This window comes from Acanthisitta chloris, unplaced genomic scaffold (assembly GCF_000695815.1).
Source record: "Acanthisitta chloris isolate BGI_N310 unplaced genomic scaffold, ASM69581v1 scaffold32981, whole genome shotgun sequence".
Taxonomy (NCBI): domain Eukaryota; kingdom Metazoa; phylum Chordata; class Aves; order Passeriformes; family Acanthisittidae; genus Acanthisitta; species Acanthisitta chloris.
The window spans coordinates 10,611-33,076 of NW_008655059.1; the positions used below are offsets into that span (position 1 = coordinate 10,611).

Here is a 22,466-nt window from a genome sequence, read left to right on the forward strand (position 1 = left end):
CAGCACTGAAGATTTGAAACCAGCCTAAAAAGCAGCTGTGCTGTGCCAGCCTTACAGGTCATCTCCCATTAAGTCTTGTGGACACAAGGATATCTGCTGGGCTTATGGGGCTTTAGAAACTTCTGCACACCTTTTACTAGTGTGTATCTATAATCAACGTACTGCTTTTAAATTGCTTTTTTGTATTGCTTAGACAGTCATGCCTGCTTGGAAACAAAGCTGTTTCATGTCGAATTCAGCTCCCACAAGAGGCAGATTTGATGTAAATAACATGAATTAGATCCTGTCTTCCCTCCCATCTAAGATTTGAGAAAAAAAGTAACCTTTAGAAGTATAGCTTGACACAAAGCAAAACAACCTGCCTCTGGGTGTGTCTGTTGATACTGAAGGATCTTGCTGATATGTTGGAGCTGTAGCTTCAACCAGTTACTGGTGAGAGTGGCCTCTTCTTACTGGTGAGAAATCTATTTTCAGGCCTTGGCTTTCTAGATTAGTCATAGAACATTCGTTGTATAGGTTCTCTAGTATTCAATGCAATCTGCTTTGCTTTTAACATAGGCAGTGTCCTGAAAAGAGTTTGTCTTTGATAGAGAGAAAAAAAACAGATGCAATAAATGAGTTATTCTTGGAGTCAGAATAGAATTTTTGAGACCAGAGAGCTTTAGCTGCTGGAGAGCTGAGCCTAAAAGGCATTTGTAACCTTATAGCCAATGCTGAAATAGTGATATTGGCCTGGGGTTTGTGCATGTTTTGGTTTGATTTTTTTTTTTTTTTCCCCTTTAGCTGAGGAAGTGTGGAAAAATACATTAGTGTTATTGATTTGGCTCTGTAGAAAGTCATCAAGGAAAAAGGTTTGAGTTTCTGTCAGAAACAATGCTTTGTTCCACCTTTTCAGCCCTTTCTATTTCAGGTTATCTGAGTAGCAACCTGATTCAGTGGTAAGAATCAAGGTCATATTTTATTCAGTACAAGAAAATGGAAAATCTGGCAAGAGCCAAGATACTTGTTTTGAAATGGTTTTATTTAGCCCTTTCTGCTACAGCTGCTGTCAATGAAAAGAGATAAAGCTGATGACAGAATACAGGGAATTTACTGTTCATTATTCATGACTTGCTAAAGGTTTAAGTCTGTGAAGGATTTTGTTATTTTTTTCATAAGTCTTTCAGGTTTTCAGATATGATTGGATGGCAAGAAATTGGATGAAGCAATTAAAGAAAAGATGCATATTTTTCTTGACGTATTAACCTTGACAGAAAACTCAAGAACAGAATTTAATCTACAGAGTATTCATGGACAAAATCACTAGTTAAAAATGCAACTTAGCAAGATCATGTTCATGCTTAACTCTGTCATTAATAAAATAAACTCCAGACTTGTGTGGAGGCATCCTCCGACCTAACTAGCTCTGTTGTGAAGCCTTTAGCTTAGAAATAAAAGTCTGAGTTACAAATTTAGAGCAGCTGTAGACCTAAAGTAGGATGTGGAATGAATGAGTGAACCTTTGCCTTTAACACAGAACAAAACTGTTGAAGAGGAGCAATTATCAGTAGTGTTGTATTATTTGTTTTTCCAGTAAATTTGTGAGTTCTTGATAAAATAATAAAATGAATAAACATTGCAAGAATTTGCATTCCTTAAGAACTTGTTGATAACAAGTACAATGGATCCAAATGTCTGCCATGCTGTGTAATACTTCTGAATTTTTTGTGGTCATTTTCATCTAGATTCTTACTACCTTGGGGCTTGGCTGTCTTTCCTTCTGCTTAGGAAGGACGATGTGTCCTTTCATTCAGGACTGCAGTAGGTGCAGATTGGGAGCATGAAGGTAGAAGGAGGGGAGGCATTACTGGGGTGCATTACATGACAATTTTGATTTAAACCAATGTGGGGAAGGACAGAAAGAAACCACCTCAGACTTTGATTTTGACTTCCCATTAAGTCCAGTGGAAGAAACTGCAGTTCTGATTCAAGATGTCAATCTTCAACTGAACAGTCGTGAATGCAAACTGATGCAGCTCTAGTGTTAGAGCACCACAGCTTAAATTGACATCTGTCCCTGCTATAATGTGTTTTGTGCTTACAACTGGACATGTGGGCGACAGGTTCATTTTAACTATTGTTCAGTATTAAATTGCTTTTTCTGCTTTCTTCCTTGGAATCTGAATGCCAAATTGTGTTCCCTTTTGCAAGGACAGCCAGTAATATAAGTTGCTACAGGTTACCTTCTGCTCTTGCACACTCACAGTTTATGTTTCAACGTACTTCAGCCACTGTAGATCAAAAAGAGATTCATTGCCTTAAAGGAATGTCTTGCAGATATTTTATAGGCTCAGTTATTTCTATAAACAAAACAAGGTTATTCTCCTGTAAAGAAACCTTTTCAGTTGACAAACAAAATACTACTCAAAATAGTGAGGTCTTAACAGGAAGCTGTTGCACAACAATATTTTTGCATTACTTCAAGCTGGAGCCTGAGAAATTAAGTTTCCCATTGTAGATTCTCCTTCTTTTTCTCATATAGGAGTTAAAACCAAAACAAACCCCTCAAGCTGTTTACAACTGACATGCTAGGGAAAAGGTGCTCATTTTAAAAGAATTGCTGTAGTTTTGTTGCTTTGAAAGTGGCTCTAGTAACACTGTCCCTTGCTGTGCATGTAATTCCCTTCCAAATTTTGTCTAATGAGCTTTAGTTACAAGTATTGCTTCTTTTTCTGAATGGGTGCAGCAGAAAGGCCTTTAGCATGTTATATGCTCAAGTGTAAATTTGTGAATTTCTGACAACTCTTTAGCACTGGTTTCCATAAGACAGAAGATGACAATCTAGCAGAATAACTAGAATTGGAGGGAACTTCCAAACTGTAATTTCTCCTTCCAGATGCTAACATAGCTTAGAGATGAGATGCAGAATGGGTGGACTGAAAAAATGAGAGGGAGAAGGAGCTAAGGTGAGGAGTGGTTGAGAAGCTAAAACAAGAAAAAATGAGATTGAAGAGTTTAAAAGACTAGGAAGAAAGTTTTCTTACCGGCAACAAATGCTAGGGGGGCAAGAGGAAAAGCATCATGAACCACCCTAACATCCTGGCATAGAAACCACAGTCATGATCCTGGAATTGTACGGGTTTGTTTACTAGTACCAGAGCATTTCTCAGCCTCTTTCTGTCTCAGTTACTGTTGCTGGTTACACCTAAGAAGCCTTTTAATGTTTCATCTTAATGTTACTCAAGTCAGTAAGAAACAAAACTTCAGCATCAAAGTAGTGATGCAAAACTTGAGTTAGTGCACAGAGTTTAATTAGGTTGTGTCTTGCTGGTTAAATTATAGGGATGTTGTTGCTGTGCTCTTTTATAAATGTTTAACTAGGAATGCAGTGGCTTATGTAAAATATTTTTCTTACAAAACTGAACCATATATATATACACACTCATATTTGTAGTAAGATCCTTATTTTGATAGATTCTGGTTTGTTATCTAAACTTCAACATCTTCAGTATGGGAATTAGCAAATTATTTCATGGTAAAAACTAAATTATGGAATCAACATACTTGATATTTTGCTAGTTTAGATCCATATTTTACTTTCTCTTGCAAGTTGTAAGGTGTCCAAGGGTCTGGCCTCATAATCAGATCAGATATCTGAGAGTTACTAGGTCGTGTGCTCACTTCAGCTCAGGTCAGTCAGTCTTGTGTTTTCTCCTAACAGAATTAATAAGTTTGAATTTTACATGTCCACAGAATTCTTCAATGCAGAAACTTCCTCCTCTAATGGTACACTAATGTTCTTGTAGTATTTTGTAACTTAATTTCTATTATCCAAAATGGGTTTGTTTGAATGAAGTACTTTCTCTTTTCAAAGAGAGGGAGGGAATTTAATCTAAGTATTTACAGTTTGTGATGCACTGTATCATTTGTGTTTTATCATTTAAGTGGATTGGAGTTAGCTTTCCAAGTAACAAACTACTATATTGGTCTTATACTTTTAAAATTAAAAAACCTTACCAAAATTTGCTGTGGGAGGAGATGATAACGCATTAAAATATATGGATTTTTCAATGTTGAATTATTCAAAGGTTGGACTACAGTCTCAATGCTTTTTCTTCATAAATTATCTAAAAGTTAAATTACTAATTCAAAATGTATTGAAAGCAGTTGTTTAGGTCTCTGCAATATTATGTTTATGTTGTTATAGCAGAACTGTGATACGAAGCACATTTTTGGTGATTAAAAATGAAGCAACAAACATCATCTCCTCTAGGTGCACATTTCCTAAAACTGCATGCTCCCACATCGGAGTGTTTATTTCAACTATGTAAAAGTAGCAAAAAACATCTGTTTTTTCCTTACTGTAATTCTAGGAGCTGCTGGGTCTGCTTTGCTACCGATGAGGATGACCGGACAGCAGAGTGGGTGAGGCCTTGCAGGTGCAGAGGCTCCACCAAATGGGTTCACCAGACTTGTCTGCAGCGCTGGGTGGATGAGAAACAAAGAGGAAACAGCACTGCTAGAGTTGCTTGTCCTCAGTGCAATGCAGAATATTTAATAGTGTTTCCAAAGCTAGGTAAGATATGTATCATTTATATTTTAAACACAATAGATCAGGTTGTTTCTTTATTTGTTCTTGCTTTTATTTTCCTTTTTTTTGTACTTGGAGCATCAGTTCTGTTGACAGCTTAGAATCCTAGAACCATCAAGGCTGGAGGAGACCTCTAAGGTCATCAAGTCCAACCATTAACCTGTCACTGCTGTAATCCCTAAATGCTAAATTGTATCCTTGCCAGATATCCGGCACCAGATCCAGGTGCCTCTTAAAGGCTTCCAGGGATGGTGACCCCACCAGCTCCCTGGGCAATATTCCAGTGCCTGAACAGCCTAACAGGGAAAACATTTTTCCTAATATGAAAAACTTGTTTATTCCCTTTTCCTGACAGAAAGAAATAACTTTATATTCTGCTTGCATCCTATTTGCTGGCTTAGCTAAATACCTTCTAAGAATACTCGATGTATTCCACTTAGGTACATTGATAAATCTTATAGGTGATTGACCTGTAATTATTTCCTGGCTAATGGGAATATTTTTCTTGCTGAGCACAGGGTGACTTCTTTCAGCAATTGCCACACATGAGCACATATAAACACATCCATTTTTGACTCAGCTTGCAGAGAAACTTATCAAAGGAAATTCAGAGGAAAGAACCTTAGTAAGCAGCATGTGGTATTACCCAAAAAACATATTTTGACTTTGTTTGGGAGGTATTTCTGAGTCAATATTGCCCTAAAATCACGAGGCAGAACATCTGTGGTTGATGGGCTTTAGCTCTGTTTGTCAAGGTGAAAGAAAAAAGTCACACATGGTCTTCCAGAGTTTATTTACTTGAATAGCCATGTAGGATTCTGCACAGTGTGTTGCAGGTATTTAAACTAGCAGTGGTTGCTGTTATTCCAACCCTTATTTGCCCATGTGTTCTATGGGATATATTAAGTAAAGCAAGAAAATGAAATGTTGCCATGGAAACTTAAATTTTGTTTAAACATAAATGTGCTTGTTATAGAAATGCTGATGTGGCAAGTGAGTAGAGGCATTTAGAGGATTTTAAAGAAGATTTTTTTAAACCATCTTATTTCTGGAATGAAACAGCTGAAAATAAAGTACTGTCAGTTCTTTGGGACAAGGCCCTTTTCCTATTAGGGAGGTGTCCCTGCCCAGGGCAGGAGGTTGGGACTAGATGATCTGTAAGGTCCATTCCAGCCTCTAAAATTCCGTGATTCTGTGATTAGTATGGGGGCTGACAAAATTAAGGTGTCAAGGGAATTTAAGTGATGACATTTATTTCCATGATAGGACAATGGGTAATGGCAAAGAAAATATGCCCTAGTATGTTGTTGATACTCAAGAAAACATAAACCAGCATGAAACTTACTACCAGGTTACTCATGTATCAACCACAATTCAACTTTGCTATAAGGATGAGGTAAATCTCCATAATAAAGAAGGCATCAGATGATTTAGCACTGGCTTTGAGCTTGATACCTGAACACAAAATGTACCACAAAATTGGAGCTGTTTTAAGTCCTTATTTCATGTATTTCCATGTGTTTTCCCTCACAAAGACCATCTTTTTCCATTTTTAAAGGTAAGGGCATAAAACTTCAGGGTCATGTGAAAGCATACAAGACTTTGATAGCAGAGCAGGGGAAATGAATCTGGGTCCGTGGAACATCAATCATGAGCTTCAAGTGCCTTAATCAAGTGAGACAGTCTTGCCCTGTTGCAGCTCTTTCTAGTAACCCAAAGTTGTTATATCACAATTCAACTCTGAGTCAGTCAAGGTCACACCAAGCAGAGTTAGGACATTGAGATGTTTCCAAGCAGTCTGGCTAGTAGCCCTGTTTCTCCTGCAGCAGGTATCTTTTGGGACATTGCTGGTCATACTATTCAAGAATCAAAAATTACTTGAGCAGGGAAAAAGTAACAAGTAAAGCTTCCATAAGGTTCAGAAACTTACAGTAAGGCTTTTTTCTCAAAACAAATTTCTGTGAAAGTGTACTCCCTAACACAACCCTTACTTTATCATAAGAGTTTAGAAGTAACACCAGCGTGAGGAGACATCAGTGAATACCTTTATAAGTAACAGTGGGTGTATTTTTATGTGTTTACCAATTCTAAACAAAAAAAATCCTAATTCCATTTCAAATTTGATAGTGCGTATCAGGTTTGGTGAGTGGTAGTAATTATGTTCTTGCTAGCTGTTTTCCTCTCTCCTGAGAACTTTTGCTAAATAGAAAAGAATTATGGCCTCTTTGAAAGTAACTAAAGTACGTCTTAGATAATTATTTCAGTTTAATAAACAGAAAACAAGAGTTTGGCAGAAAAAACCCTTAAAGCAGGAGAGATTTTGCAAATTTAATAATATTTTGGTTTGTATTTCCGTCTTTAACTTGCATATCAGTGATACTTCTTTTCCTGCTTCTTCCTTAATACCATCTTAATAAAACCATATTTGTCCCTCTTTCTCACCACTTCCTTCCTAAAGGACTAATTAAAATACTGTTTCAATAATTTTTTCAAGTATTTTCCCAAGATTCTACACCCAATTCTGTAGGTAGTTTCTCAGAATGGTTAGTATCAGTAGGTGTGGTTTGTTGGTACTTGCAGTGTTCCAAGGTGAGTTTTAGTGCCTTGTGAGTGTCTTGTCTTCAAACAAACACAAGTTTTCAAAATGGTACAACTAAACAACTTTTTCAGTGGCTGTGGGGAAGAGTCAAGATGTGTAAACTGCTGTGCATTTGGTACTTGCAGTTATGACCTTGTTGCTGCTTCCAGCACATTGATAGACATCCCAGCACTTTCTTAAGTCTGTCCTGGAAAGTTAAACACAACTGTTAAGAGTTGAACTGCTTGTTCCAGTTCTTTGTATTTTGAGCACAGTGTTCCTTCTTCAGAAACCCTCTAATTGTGGTACTTGATCAACAATAGGATGCTGAACACAAGAATAAATTAACTCTACAGTTACACTCCTTATGGGCTAATTTACATCAGTTGGTGTGTTTGAAGCAGAATGCTGGTGAGGTGTTCAGTGTCTTACAAGCTGCATAGGAACATGCTTCCTGCCCTTGAAACTGGAGCTTATTGCTAAAGGATGTTTGCTCTACTGGGAAATGCATGCAGAGGGGAGCAATTTGAAGTGCATGAAGAGTAAGTTAAGAACTTGAGGCTCCAGCAGGGTTAGAGTAGAGAGTACATTAAGCAATATTCTGCCCAAGTTGTTAGGAATGCTCACTAGTCTGACACATAACTCTGCAATATTTACAATGACTTACATCAAAAGTGCATAGGAGATAAATGTGTTTGAACTGCAACTCTTCAGTGTGGTATTCACACACATACATATCCTTCAACAAGGTTTCTGGATGTACAAACTGTGTAAAATCCTATTCTGTTCTTAAAAACACAAACCCACCCCAAAACACATGTATTTGAGTGCTTTCCAAGAATACAAATGCTGATAAAGCATGACAACAAATGAATTCAATTAGGTGTTCCTGTTGTGTTTTTTTTTTCACGGACTGCCTTGAGCTGAATAGAACTGCTAGTTTTGAAATCATCCACACTAGAGGTGTTCTCTTGAAGAAGAATCCACAAAGCCATGGAACAGGAGTCACAGTTTTGTCAATGTGGCTAACAGAAGCACATTTTCTGCAAACATCTGATGTGAATTTCAAACCTTGATTGCATGTTTAAATGCACAGTTTTGTGAATAGGATAGTTCAGAGACAGCTTTGAGGAACAGGGTGTTAAATTATCACCACCCGAAAAATCTAAGAAAATCAAATTGTTATGTACTAGGAATATTCAGGGTAAGAACTAAACTGCAAGGTTTTTTTTTGTATTTGGAGAATGCCAAATACACTATCTCTGGAAAGGTAAAAAATAAAACCCCCATGGTACCTAATCTTAATTCTGTGCAAGGTCACAACAAGTCTTGATTTGTTGGAGGTCAAGAGGAAAATGGCATAGAACTTGAGGTCAGTGTACAAACCAGAACATGCTAACTAGCCTGGCAATCCATAGGATCCCATAATCGTTCCAGTGCCTCACCACCCTAACAGGGAAAAAAATGTTTCCTAGCATCTAATCTGAATCTCCCCTGTCTCATCTTATGGCCATTACCTCTAGTCCTCAGTTCACCTATAGTAGAAGTCGAGTACATCAAGTCTATCAGGACTTCAGTAAGTCACTCCATGCCACTACTCAAGCGATCATTCTTCCCCCACTCCTCCCCAAAAAAGAGATTAGGAAGTAGTAAAAGAATAACAGGCTGGAGTGGATAAACCTTGATGAGAGACGGGGAGGATTAGTTACTTGAGGAATGGCTGTAGGCTGGTTTTGAGCATAACTTTCATATTGATTTGAGCAAGAAAAAGTAGGAGGGAGCTAACAGGAATTGTTCCAGCATATGAGCTGGGGGAGGACAGTCTGTATGTAGAACTTGTTGACAAATCTGAAAGCAATGTGGAATCTGATCATGGTGATTGTTTTTCACTTCCATACATACATTTCAGTCTTCTGGCTTTTGCTTTACTGGTGCTCTTGCAGTCTCAAAGCAAAGATGCAAACACTGCCCTTGTTTACTTCACCAGAGGTGGTCAGGGTAATGTCTTTCTCTGTGTAAGTCTGGAAACTGCAATTGTCCATAGACAGAACAATGAAACTATTCATGCCTTGTTGTCAAAGGCATTAAATAACCTGAATAGGAGTGTTTTTTCCTCCAGTGTTTGAGAGGTAGTCCTCTAAAAACACTGAATGCAGCCCCTTCCAGTGGCAGCAATCTTTCCTATTGACTGTGCTGCTTTTTACTGTATAGCAGCATAGTTTAGTGACAGATTTTTCAGGTGAAGCTGTGAAAGATAAGGACATGAAGTGCATCAAAACTAATGGTTACTTTCTCCTTTTGAAAGCTAAAATACCTAACAAATAGCAAAGCCACTGAGCCTAAAGTGGTTTCTACAGCAGAACAATTCCAATTTAACACAAAGGAAGGTACTCAACTTCAGTGGGTAAATTAGTGCTCTAACCAGTATATATCAATCTCAATTCAATTGTAAATGAAATGGTGGGTAGAAATTAATTACAAGTTTAGCTTAGGAGCTTTTTAATTGCATGCTCTCATTTCAATAGGAAATGTGGTATGTCAGACTTGTGTTTTGCCAAGTTCTTTCTTATCTATGAGAGATGCTGAAACCTTTCTTCAATATGCTTTTATATATATGTATATATCTATCTTGAAACCGTACTTTTCCTTTATCATAGGTCCAGTTGTTTACGTTTTGGATCTTGCAGATCGACTGATCTCAAAGGCTTGTCCATTTGCTGCAGCTGGAATTATGGTGGGCTCTATATACTGGACAGCTGTTACATATGGAGCTGTGACAGTGATGCAGGTACATGGGTTCCCTCTTCTTAGGAGATTTGCAAGCAAGTCTTCTAAAGAAAAAGTCAGTTAAGACTCCTCTTTCCTTGGGTTAAAACATACTTTAGCTTCTTCCAGTGCAGTTAACATGTGAACTCAAGATGTGTGGATGGAAAGCTTATCACATAGCGGATCATCCTGTATGAAGCCAAAGTTATACCTGTTCAAACATGGTTCAGTCTGCAGCTGACAAAATTCACTACCATAGGTGGCTGCCCTTGTGTGGCAGCAGAGGAACCCAATTCTGTTCTCACCAAACAGGTGTCATTACCACCTAGCTACTAATAATGGGTAATTCTTCAGAAGGGGCATGAGACTTATCTTTTCTCTTAGCTGGAAAAAAACTTTGCTGGTAACATTCAAAGAGTTGAAATATGGAGAATTTTATTTTGTATAAAGTGATTTCTTTTATTGTATAAAGGAAATTGCATGTTCTCAGTGATGAAATTCATCCATAAAGAGGAAATGCAAAACACTGCAAATCAGTAATGTGCTCTTTTAATTACTTCAGACTGGTTAGCTGAAAGGGGAAAAAGTAATTTTCCTACTTCTGTTCTTGTGAACTTGTTATTTAAATACAAAAATAATGTGGACAAGTGGTGGACTATTAACTACAGAAAGACTTGTTGATGGCTGCCCTAGGTGAACCACAGGACAAGAGTTTTCATAGAGTTTTCGTACAACTAGAATGACCTTTGTTACTATTTTAGTTGTTGATTCCTGTTTCAAGCCCATAACCTGTTTTGCCTGAAAGCATAAAAGTATTTCTGATGTGAATTCAGTTGTAGATAGAATTAACAAATCCCTATGCTAATAAGCATTCCTCTGCATAGTTCTGATTATAAATATCCACCCTAGTCCTTTTCCATGTAAGTCATCTGGCACTAGTTGTTCTCAAATGGTGTGGCACTGCCCTGCAGTTATACAGGTCACTCCATCTCAAGGTCGTGTGCTGTCTTGGTTCAGTTTTATGTGATCTCACAGCAGAAATATCTGACAGGCACCTGAAGTGGAGCCCAGATGAGTTGATGCTGTCTCCCTGGTACCAGTATGGCCAGGGCTAAGCAGCTGCAGAAGTGATGCACAATGACCTTCAGTCCCCACTGTGTCCCAGTGGCTGAGTGTCTGTATTACAGAATGGTACACTTAGGAGTTTTCTCATTCAATCTCTTGTTCTTCTTGTGGCTCCTACAGGAACGTTACAGCCATCTGTAAAATCCCAACCAGACTTCTGAAAGGCTCCAGTCCTGCTACACCGAGCTCTTTTCTGTAGGAAATTATATGACATTTTTTAGCTGCCCCAGAACTACATAACCAAATGGAAAGATAAATGGTTCTTTCTTGTAGTTGTTTCACTTTTGAAATGAGGATCTGTCTAAACATTAGTTTAGGCAGCTGGTCACATCCTAGATTTGAAGAATTAGCTGTTTTCCTGCTTTAATGTTTGAATTGTATGGATGGCACACTGGGCAAGGCAATTTGTTCTTGCTTGTAATGGAGGAGATTGAGCTCTAAGGTAGTAGAGGGAAACTGTTCCATCCCTTTTGCCATCCAACTCTGCTAGGTTTAATTCAATTTGTTTCCTGACACATTTCAGCCTCCTTTCTCTCAGCTGAAGGGCCAGAGAGAAGCACAAAAAGCTGTTTTAAAGGTTAAGCTTCAGATGGAGAAAAATAAATACAGAATTGACACTGTGGTAGCTAAGTCAGTAACAAATCATTTGGGGTTACTAAAAGCAGAGAAATAACAGCGACCTAAAGCAGAAAAGACAAAATCCTGAGGTTTTCTTTAATGGACAAGGACTATGAGGAGAAAAAGGACAGCAGCAGATTTCACAGTTTGGGTGGAAGATATTGCCGAAGCTGGAAAAGCTGAAATTTTTTTCAGGAATAATCTTTTGGCAGCAACAATATTGGTTGTGCCTATTTTTAGAGGCTGTGGGATATAACTTCCTTTTCTAGAGACATATAATGGACTGGTTTTCAAAGCCAGGCTGAGAAGTACAGTTGGAAGGTACTGTGGTATGTTACCCTGGCTGCTTCCCTGTGTCCTACCTATTCCAGAAGAACTGGTTTTGTTGTTTTCTTTTTTCAAGTTTTGTTGTTGTTGCATGTTCTTACCACCTAGCTCTAAGTTTTGTGCAAGTGAAGACTTGATAGCTTGTTATATTTGTGGGGAAAACAAGAAGTCAATAAAAATCCAATAAATCCAGTGCCTGGCAAATATAATAATTAATTTAGTGTTTTTAGTCTTCCTGGATTCTTATGGAAAAAGTCATGAAAGAGCCTGTTCTTCCTAGAGCACTTCCAAGGACTTTGTTAGCATTTAGTATTCTTACATTGAGACAACTCTAGAGCAGATCTACCACTCCAATGTCTTCTTTTATCTTCAGTCCTATTAGATTTATTTAAAAATAAAACTATGTACTTTTTGGGAAACATAAGGCACTGTTCTGTTACCATTTTAATATGTACATTTTATAAACAGCTAAGTCTGGATATTTTTTTACAGGCCAGTAGAAAGGTTTAGACACAGCAGTAATGATTGTCCTTTAAAATCATAGCACTAACCACATTGGAAAACAAGCTACACCTGAAGACTTGCTGCTATTTTCACTACAGCTGGAAATGATGTACAGCTTCCTGTGTAGTCTAAGCAATAGTTTTTAATACTGTGATCTTTACATAAGGTATTCCTAAATAGCATAAAATTTTGATTAAAACATCCTGAGATACTTGCTATCAATTTATCCTCTTCACAGGAGTCTCTAACCAATTTCTTAGTGTAGAATTAGTTCTTGGAACACTAAATTCTTCAATGCATTTTGGAAAGTTGATGTATTGATGTATCAGAAACACATGAAACTTTTCTTGGGATGCTAAGGAATTGTGTTACAGCTCTCTGCAAGATTAATGATTTGCAAACTAGGGCTGATTAGCTCAGCTGCATTACACTTCATAAGCAACCAAGGATGCAAAGAGAAAACTGAGTATATTAGGTAAAACAGTATTCTTCTTTTTTCTTTAACTTAAACTGCCTGAGCAGCTCCAAACAAACGACTTGCTAAGTTATATTTTTGTTCATTTGTGGCCTTTTTCAGTTATATTTGTGTTTTCCAGGTTGTGGGTCACAAAGAAGGTCTTGATGTGATGGAGAGAGCTGATCCTTTATTTCTTCTGATTGGCCTTCCCACTATCCCAGTCATGCTAATATTGGGCAAGATGATCCGTTGGGAGGACTATGTGCTCAGACTGTGGAGGAAATACTCGAATAAGCTGCAGATTTTGAACAGCATATTTCCAGGTAATGTGATTAAATTTCAAAGGAAATAACAAGCTTGAATTTCTGCCTTTGGGAGACAGGGATAGGCAAGTAGGTTTTGCCATTCTTGGTTTCAGTTAAGGCCTTAGTAACAAAACAAGCTACTGAAACTCATGGGCCTGACTGCAGTCATTGAATGGGAACAGCATAGTCAACTGAGAAGAGGGTTAGTTCTCCAAAGTCATTGGGTTGTAGATTTGTAATGAAGATTTTTTTTAGCATGAAGAGCACAGGTAAATTTGCAAAATCTGTTCTGAATAGAGGATCAAACAGTATATTGTTCCTCCCAAATGCTTAGTGTAACCTTAAGTTTCATAATGTAAAACTCATGGCTATTACATACTTTAAAACTTGTTAGTTTAAGCTTTCATGTAATAATGTCAAAATTCACATTAAAATATTTAGAACTTAAGAGGCTTTTTTAAAATTTGGATTGCTTCTAATTTCACACCCACTTGAATATCAGATTTCTTTGTTCCTCGTGCTATCCTGCATTAATTTTTGTGTGGTTTATTAGAGCTTTACACTAATACTTGTCTTTTGATGGGTTCCAAACATAACATTTTCTATTTAGTTTAGACGTTTTCAGACATATGACAGAGTGAAATATTAGAAATAGTATTTTCCCTGCCTGCCATGGCAGGGAGCTTGGACTTGATGATCTCCAGAGATCCCTTCCAACCCTAATGATCCTGTTACTGTGTGATTCCTGTTTTTTGTAATGGAGTGGGAAGTGGGCACTACTGTGCTTTGTGTTCTCTTTGAGGCAGTGGCTCTGTAACCTTTTATTCCCCCTCTCTTATCCCTGTAGGCATTGGGTGTCCTGTTCCTCGTATCCCAGCAGAGGCCAATCCTTTGGCAGATCATGTCTCTGCCACACGGATCCTGTGTGGAGCTCTAGTTTTCCCTACTATTGCCACGATAGTTGGCAAGCTGATGTTCAGCAGTGTGAACTCCAATTTACAAAGGACAATCTTGGTGAGGTTCAGTGCTGTTTGTTTCATAAGTAATTATAATATGGGAATATGAAGTGTTGTGGGGGAAGGAGGGAAGGTAAAAAGGAATTGATCTAGAATTTTAAGAGTGGCATTTGATTAAGGGAAAGGTTTTTTAAGGTTGCCTGTCTTGGCAGTAGACAAGCATAATGTATATGAAAGACCTTGTCCTTATGACTGAAATTCAGTTCAAGACAAGGCTGAATCAAAGCTGTCTCAGTTCAAGACAAGGCTGAAACTTGTATCTGCTGCTGTACTAGGTAGGCCTTAGCAGTCATTAAGGGGGACAGTGAAGAGGAGGAACCAGCATCTTGTAAGAACCACCTCTGCAAGGGAAGACTGGGGTTTATATTATAAAGCTTTCCATATTATCTTCTGTTTACTAATTTTGGGAGAAACTTTGTTTCTTACTTTAATAAGGAGAAAAAAATTAACTGGTGTCTCATTTTGAAGACTTGAGATAATTGTGAAGCTTTCTGGAGGGAAAACACAGTTTGTTTTACAAAAGCAGAGTTTATTTCACTCCACTTTTGGAAGTGATGTTTTTCACAGTCCAGTCATAGAATGGTTATCAGCATTATTCTTTGTGCCATGTGTGGTATATATTCAGAGAAGGGAGGAAAGCAGATAGATATCTGCATTTTCTTTGTGGTTGAAATGTATTTTAATGTTTTTAGAATATTTGTCAGACTTTCAGGTGAATGAAAGCTTTATAGATTATGTAATCCCTTTAAGTAACATTAACCTCTGTAATAGTGCACTGGGACAGAGAACTTTGAGATACTCATTTGGAATCCTCCTAATTAGTTCATCTTCCAAAGCAAATACTATGTGTTTAGAAAACAAATTTTCTTTGACCACAGATGTTTTTTAACAGAACGTTTGCGATGATATGACACTGAACTGTGCAGGTTTTCAAAATCTCTTTTTGTTTCAGGGTGGAATTGCTTTTGTTGCTATAAAAGGAGCTTTTAAGGTTTACTTCAAGCAGCAGCAATACCTGCGCCAAGCTCACCGCAAAATCCTAAATTATCCTGAGCAAGAAGGAGCGTAAGGCTGTGACCTCCAGATGTCAGACAGTCTCACCTAACAGGTTTCCATGTTGTATTGGTTCCATTGTTATTGCACAGTAGTGGAAAATTGTGATAAGTTGCTGCTCCTCTTTTTTTTTTTTCTTTCAATATAATAAAGCACTGTCTTGTGGCAGGGTAAATCCTTTCAGCAACCACTGAACCTAAGAATGTGACTTGGCTTTCATTATTTTTGGGCAATTCTGTTGGGCAATAGGCTTCTGACTTATTTTCTTTGAACCAATATACTGAATGGGAAAAAAAATCAACTAGAGAACATTTTAAATCATGGTGTTAATGTAGGCTACATCCAAATGCCTTTTCTACACATGTTTTCATGCCCACACTGTCATCCGGTTCAGTATTTCACACAGTGAAGGGAAATTGTTTTGGAAAGGAAATGTGAGTCATTACCAAGGAGAATTAATTGTGGGACATCAGTCAATAAAAATTTCCTTGGGTTTTGCTAGTATCAAACAGGGAGTGTGAAATACTCAGATGACTGGTCACAGAAAGCAGAAGATAGATTTCTCCTACAGGACTTGTCTGTCAGCTTTAACCACCTAAGTACTAGGTGTTAAAATGAGCATGGCCTTCAGGTGACTGTTTTATTGCCGATAATTTTCAGTGTCCTGTTGTATCTTCTGCAGTGCCTAGTGTCATTTTCTCATGGCTTTTTTTACTGGTTTGTAACTGGTGCTGGATAGCATTTTTTTTTTACCTCCACAGTAAAATAATTACATGGAGGAAGTAAATTTCAATTGCTTATTTTGTAGTTAAGCATTAGAACACTTGGTTAGTTTCCATGTTCCTTTTGATGGTGTAAATATCAACACAAGTACCAAGAGCAGTAGAAGTGTGAGGAAACAACATTGAACACTAAAGCTACATTTTCCCTGGCTAGGGCATCCTAACCTTGCAGCCCTGGGACAGCTCTGTCCAGGGCTAGGCTCTCCTGCCCTAGAGGAAGGGCTGACTGGAAGGGGGTGACACTGCACTTTGGGTTTCTGGTCTGAGCAGGGGAATACCAGCAGGTTAGATGCTCTTAAGGTAACTTGGTTCCATTTTGCAAAGGATAAATCTTAAATGTGTAATAAAGTTTATTTATACAGTAAGCTTTACTGTTCCAAGGTGTCTAAAGTAGTTAGCCGAGGGAGACATTAGCACTTCAGTAATCTGATGTATTTACAAACTGAATTTCAACAGAAATTGACTGTTTTGTGAAGCTAAATTTTGACAAACATAACATGGCCATTTAATACTCATACCAGACCTAATCTAGATTTAGTATGTGAAGTTCTTTCCTAACACCAATTTCTTTCGTTTGCTCAAAGGTTTTTTTTCTTTCCTTGTTCATATTAGTATGTCAAATGCATGGAAAAAGGTTTAAACAAATCTTTTAGTGGAATTATTCCTAAGTACGTATTTCTTTTAACCAGAAATGAAGTAAGTGCAGAATGGACTTCATATTTGACTGCAATAAGTTAAGAGAAATTCAAAATATAGTACCTTTTCTATAGTGTGTTTATCTTACTTACCAAGATGTAATATTTTAGAACTGTACAAAAGTGTATATAAAGGCCAATTAGTATTCAAAAACTATACAGGTATTGAGAACTATACATTCAATCAATATCAAATACTTTTGAGGTTCTTGCTGTAATGGAAGAATTACTATAATCTTTTAAGTTTGCTGACTATATTTGTCTTAGTGGGCTCACTTTTATATAAAACTCTTAATTGAGCAGCAGCCCCTGGAAGTTGCTGCTTGCTGTAAGATAGTCTTGAAACAATATAATATGTATTTCTTACAGGTTTCCTCGTTTCAAGAAAACAGCTTTTCAGTGGTCTTCACTGTATATATTTCCCGACAATTTATTACTGTTTTTTAAAGTCTCACGAAGAACTGAATGATACATATTAGCTGTTTGAAACTTGTTCCATGGGAAAGCTCATTTGTCTCCTCTGGAAGTTAAAGCTATTGTAAAAATACAACGATAAAAATACTGTATGAACTGTAAGATGATTTCACATGAGTGGTAGAAGGTCATTGCTCTGTAAATCTTGTTTTTAAGTATTGCAAATTAGAGTTATGTTGAATTAGGTTGAATAAATATTTTTTACACTCCTTAGTGTATTTTGTCAGTTGAACAAAAGCCTCTAGCAAAATTTCTGAATGCAGAATGTGTTTTGTTTTAATGCACAGCTAAGGATTTCTATAATTAAGTTGATAGCCTCAAGAAACATCCTGGTGATGAAAGAGGAATTACTATAAGACTTCAAGCTGTTCTCTTTCTTCCACCTCTCTAGGGATCAATAAATGATGTAGGGCAATGTTTTCCTCAAACATTTAAAGCAAAAGAATTGTTGCCATACAGACAACTTTCAGTAACACAGAACTGGGTTTGGGAGTTGCTACATGTCCTTGGGTTGGCTGATGTGTAGCATTTTATTTGGGCAACACACTGATCCAACACACTGATCATGCCAGGGGGTGGGACTAGATGATCTGTAATGTCCATTCCAACCCCTAAAATTCTATGATCCCTCTTCCTTGAGAAACATAATACTGGCTGTATTTTTCACTTATAGCCAATTTATGTTCCATTACTTTCAGGACAAGGAATATGAAATGTTATCTAGCATCCCTTCTTACCAGGAACTTGGTTTTTTTTAGACTTCCTTTACATGGACAAAAAGGCACAAATTATCTGAGCTGTGATCATGTAAATAGACAGAAGCTGCTATTCCCTTCTCTCTCCTTCCCTGTCTTAAACTCTTAGACTTAGATGGAGCCCTACTTTACTTTTCACTAGGGGTTTTTTGCTTATTTGGTGGTCCTTTCCTTCTTCCTCTACAAAAGCTTTGTACCAATCTGTAGGAGCTGCCTGGTTTGAAGTATATTCCCTCCTTATCTGGAAGTGTTTCTCAAAAATGAGCTGTTTCCTTTGGTCATCAGAGAAGGATCTAACCATATTTAAGGCCCCTCCAGCATTTGGAGTAGTTCTGTACTTGTAAAATAATGATATGCTTCAGTACTGTGACTTCAGTCAGAATTATTTGTTTTAATTGAGGTCAGTTTTATGCAGCTGAAATTCTAGTAAATGTTTATTGTGGCAGCTGTGAGGATTCCCCTTGTTTAAAATGTGTACTGTGTAACTTGGAGAAGCTTAGGGAGTTCAGGGTTGTTTCAAGTAGCTTTCTACTAGCTGCTTCTTAGAAAGGTTTTTAACCACAGACAATTATCTCTCTTTGCACAGTGGTTTTTACTGATGGAGAGAAATGAGGGAAGTACAACGACGAAGGTCATGGATCCATTTACTTCAGAGTTTCATAGTATGTTAAAGAGAGACCTTTAGAGATCTAAAAGATCATCTAATACCCTGGGCAGGGACACCTCCCACCAGGCTAGGTTGCTCAAGGCTTTATCCAACCTGGCTTTGAAGACTGCCTCACTGGGCAACCTGTGCCAGTGTTTTCAGCCTCACATTACAAAACTTCATAATATCTAATCTAACTTTCCCCTCTTTCAATTTGTACCCATTACCCCTTGTCTTATCGCTGCAGCTCCTAACACGGAGTCCCCCTCCAGCTTCCCTGGAGCCCCTTCAGATACTGGAAGGTGCTATGAGGTCTCCACAGAACCTTCTCTTCTCCAGGCTGAACAGCCTCAACTTCTTCAGCCTGTCTTCATAGGGAAGGTGCTCCTGTCCTCTTATCAGCTTCATGGCCTTCTCTGGACTTGCTCCAACACTTCTATGCCCTTCTGATCATGGGGGACACCAGAACTGCATGCAGTTCTTCAGGTGAGGTCTCACAAGAGCAGAATAGAGGGGGAGAATCACCTCCCTTGACCTGCTGCCCACACTCCCTTTGCCCCAGTAATCTTATCAGCGGCCTTCTCTGGACTTGCTCCAACACTTCTATGCCCTTCTGATCATGGGGGACACCAGAACTGCATGCAGTTCTTCAGGTGAGGTCTCACAAGAGCAGAATAGAGGGGGAGAATCACCTCCCTTGACCTGCTGCCCACACTCCCTTTGCCCCAGTAATCTTGCTTTTGGAACCTGATAGTTAATGTTCTGTCTCCATGCCACTTCCTGCTTGGTTTTTTTTTCTGAAGAACTAGGACCAAATTTGTTCAATGTGTCACTGGGTACAGTGGTGTTATCTGTTCTCAGGAATGCTGTGCTAACTATTCTTGCTTCCCATTTTAAAGTACAAATGACATTCCCACTAACAAGTCTTGTTTTGGACTTCTTTTCTAGTAGGCAACTACTGCTGCAACTTATGTTGATGTGGTTTTTGGTTGTTTGGGTTATAGAACTGTCCAAACCCAAAAAATAGTGGAGTATTCATTAGTCTTGTGCAGTATAAGAACAAGTTCTGCTTTTTGAAGGGTGATTAAAATGGGAGTGATTCTGTTTTGGCATGTGTTATTCATCACCTTAATCTTCCAATTTTTTTTCCCAAAAGATGGGGACACATGGATCCTTGGTTGGGATGGTACTTGTTAGGTCAAAAGTGACTTCAAGGAGGTTGACTGGGAACTGTTCATGGAAACCAGCCTTTGTCCTGACTTTTCACTAGTTTTTATTGATTCCAGCATGTGTGTATATAATTAAAATAAACATGTACTAAAAGTTTTCTTGGTTTTAGATAAGTACATACATAGCAACATACTAGAAAATGGTTCTTGATAGGACCAAGGCAACAGTTTAGTCCATTGCACTACTTCACACTACCAGGAACAAGTCTATTTACAGTTTTGTCTACTAAATACAATTTGCTGCAGGCAGTATTTAAGATGACCTGAAATACTAAGGCTGTGCAGTGTTAATTATCTACTTTCTTCTTCACTAACTAAATGGCTTAGTTTCTTTTCACTTTCACATTGGAGGAGTTCAGCCAGTGCCATCTTGCTTACTTCTAGCTCCATATCCCTAAACTGAGACCTTTGACTCTTTGTCCTGGTTTATTGACAGGTTATTCTTACTGCTTCTACCTGAGTTTTCTGGAGAAAAAAAACTTGAAATGCTTCAAGAAACCACACATAGTCTTTGATATTTAACTTAATGAGCTAGACAAGTGTTCTTCTAAGTACTCAGAATATACCACTGAATCTGGTAGTTCATCATCTTCCTTATCCTCACAGTCTCTCAGCTCCTGAAGTACCATCTTCCCATCCTGCTGACTGAAAAGGCACATCTTCTCCCAACAAGTCTTTCACTTGCTGTGACTTGAGAATGTTTCTCACTTTTATCTGCTCCAATATATTCCAGCATAACCTGGGAAAAACAGAAGCCAGTGCTCTGTAATGAGTTGGTTTGACACTTGTAGGCACTGAGGCCAAGTCTTCTTTCTTCATTGCTGTTTAGCAATTTGCTCTGTTGGAATGAGCTGTCAAACTTACAAGTATTTGTGCCAAAACTTTCAGCATTTCAACCATTCAGATACTTTCTGCTTTACTAATATCCAGAAGTCCAGGGAAGGCTTTATTAATTCATGTCAAGCCTTACTCAAGTCCTTGAGTAATGAAACTGTCACACAACATGTGAGCAAAGAGAATATAACTGTGAGTGAAAAGTTTGTTCTGCAAACAGAGATGAACGAGCTCCATTAGACCATGGCCCCTATCCCTCAAGAAGGCTTAAAGATCTGTGGCCACTTTGTCCATTCTTGCCAGTTAGTTATCCACATGCTCTGGATATTTAATTGCTTTTGCTCCTCTGAATATTGTTGAGCATGGTGAGGTTATTTCTGGTGTACTGTACTGTTCAATAGAAAAATTCCATTCCAGAACCACTAAAAGCAAACAGCAGACATGACTTGAAACTGCCTCAACTAAACAGCTCAGCAGCACCTGTCAAAACATATCTTGCAGGCACCTCATTTAATGCTGAGTGACTAAGCCATGGAAAAGCAATTGCCTGAGCAGTGGACCTCCCTAGCAAGCACTGTGCTTATTTAAAAATAATAAAAAATAATGCAATTTGCAGTTTCAGACCACTCTGACAGAGCATGCACAGCTTGATGTTTGGGTGTTCTGTGGTTTGCAATTGCTCCTCTGCTCTTCCTACCACTCAGAAACACTCTGCTGTAGCTAATGGGAGCTGATAAAGGAACAGACTGCTCTGAGTATTCACTGTATGGCCAAAGACTGTTTTGTCAGCAATTGTCATTTCTTTGCCATGAATCATCACAAGAAGCTAATACCCTTACATGCTACCTCTGAAAGAGCCTCCCCCTACCAATTTTCCAGATACTTCTCATGCCCAGAAGATAGAATATGTAAGGCAGCCTAGAATCAATAACATTTTCAGTTTAATGAAAATCAAGAGTGGGTTTTATTTTTTTCTGCAGCAAAATAGTTGCTGGTTCAGAACTGTTTCAGTAACTTGATGGAAGAAAATCTCTACCACCTTACCTCTCTTGCATAGTTCTAGGTGAAGATCCCATGGGTAATTCAGAGTTTGTTACTAGTCAGAGTTTGCTGCATTTCTCTTGCATTACTCTGTTTCAAACAAGACAGTGCAGGAGCAAAGTGTTGCTTTTCCAGTGTATTTGCACTTCAGGTTCAGGGGATTTTATGTATTTCATTTCTTTAATCTAAGACAGATGTTGCTTCAATGTAGATAACACATTATAATAACTCCCTGGGGATGAGAAGCACTGCAGAAGTTTTATGGAACATAAGTTACATGAGGAAAGGCATTTTGTGGGGGGGATTGAAGGAATAACAACAGAGGTAGAAAAAAATTGCCAGTTTGACATACAGAATCTGAAATTGGACCCAATTCCCTCAGGACCAAGCTGGGGATTTCTCATGAATGGAATTTCTCATAAGACAACGGCAATTCTGTTGACTGCTGAAAGGAGCACAGAAAATTGTTGCTAACCTATAACAATATTTCAGTCTGAACTTCACTGAACAAAGGTTTCACTTTTTTTACATGATTTTGGTACCTTTCAAATGCAAAACAATTTTTTTGTGTGGTCTGACAGTGATTTCTTTTGAAAAAGCAAAAGGCATTTCTTAACGGCAGAGTCTCTCTCCAGAGGGGTGGTAAATTTCCAGGTATTATAAAATGAAAGTGCTTTGCTCTTAGCATAAA

General features: G+C 38.1%; 1 protein-coding gene across 1 annotated transcript; it reads left to right on the top strand.

Moving 5' to 3' along the window:
* Positions 1-4,352: 4,352 nt before the first annotated feature.
* MARCH5 (membrane-associated ring finger (C3HC4) 5) lies at positions 4,353-15,962 on the top strand (the record flags this gene model as incomplete). The annotated part of the gene is made up of 5 exons (XM_009083760.1): positions 4,353-4,555; positions 9,806-9,936; positions 13,085-13,268; positions 14,098-14,264; positions 15,219-15,962. Coding segments are annotated over 5 exons (802 nt in total), but the record flags the coding sequence as incomplete, so codon positions are not given.
* Positions 15,963-22,466: the final 6,504 nt, after the last annotated feature.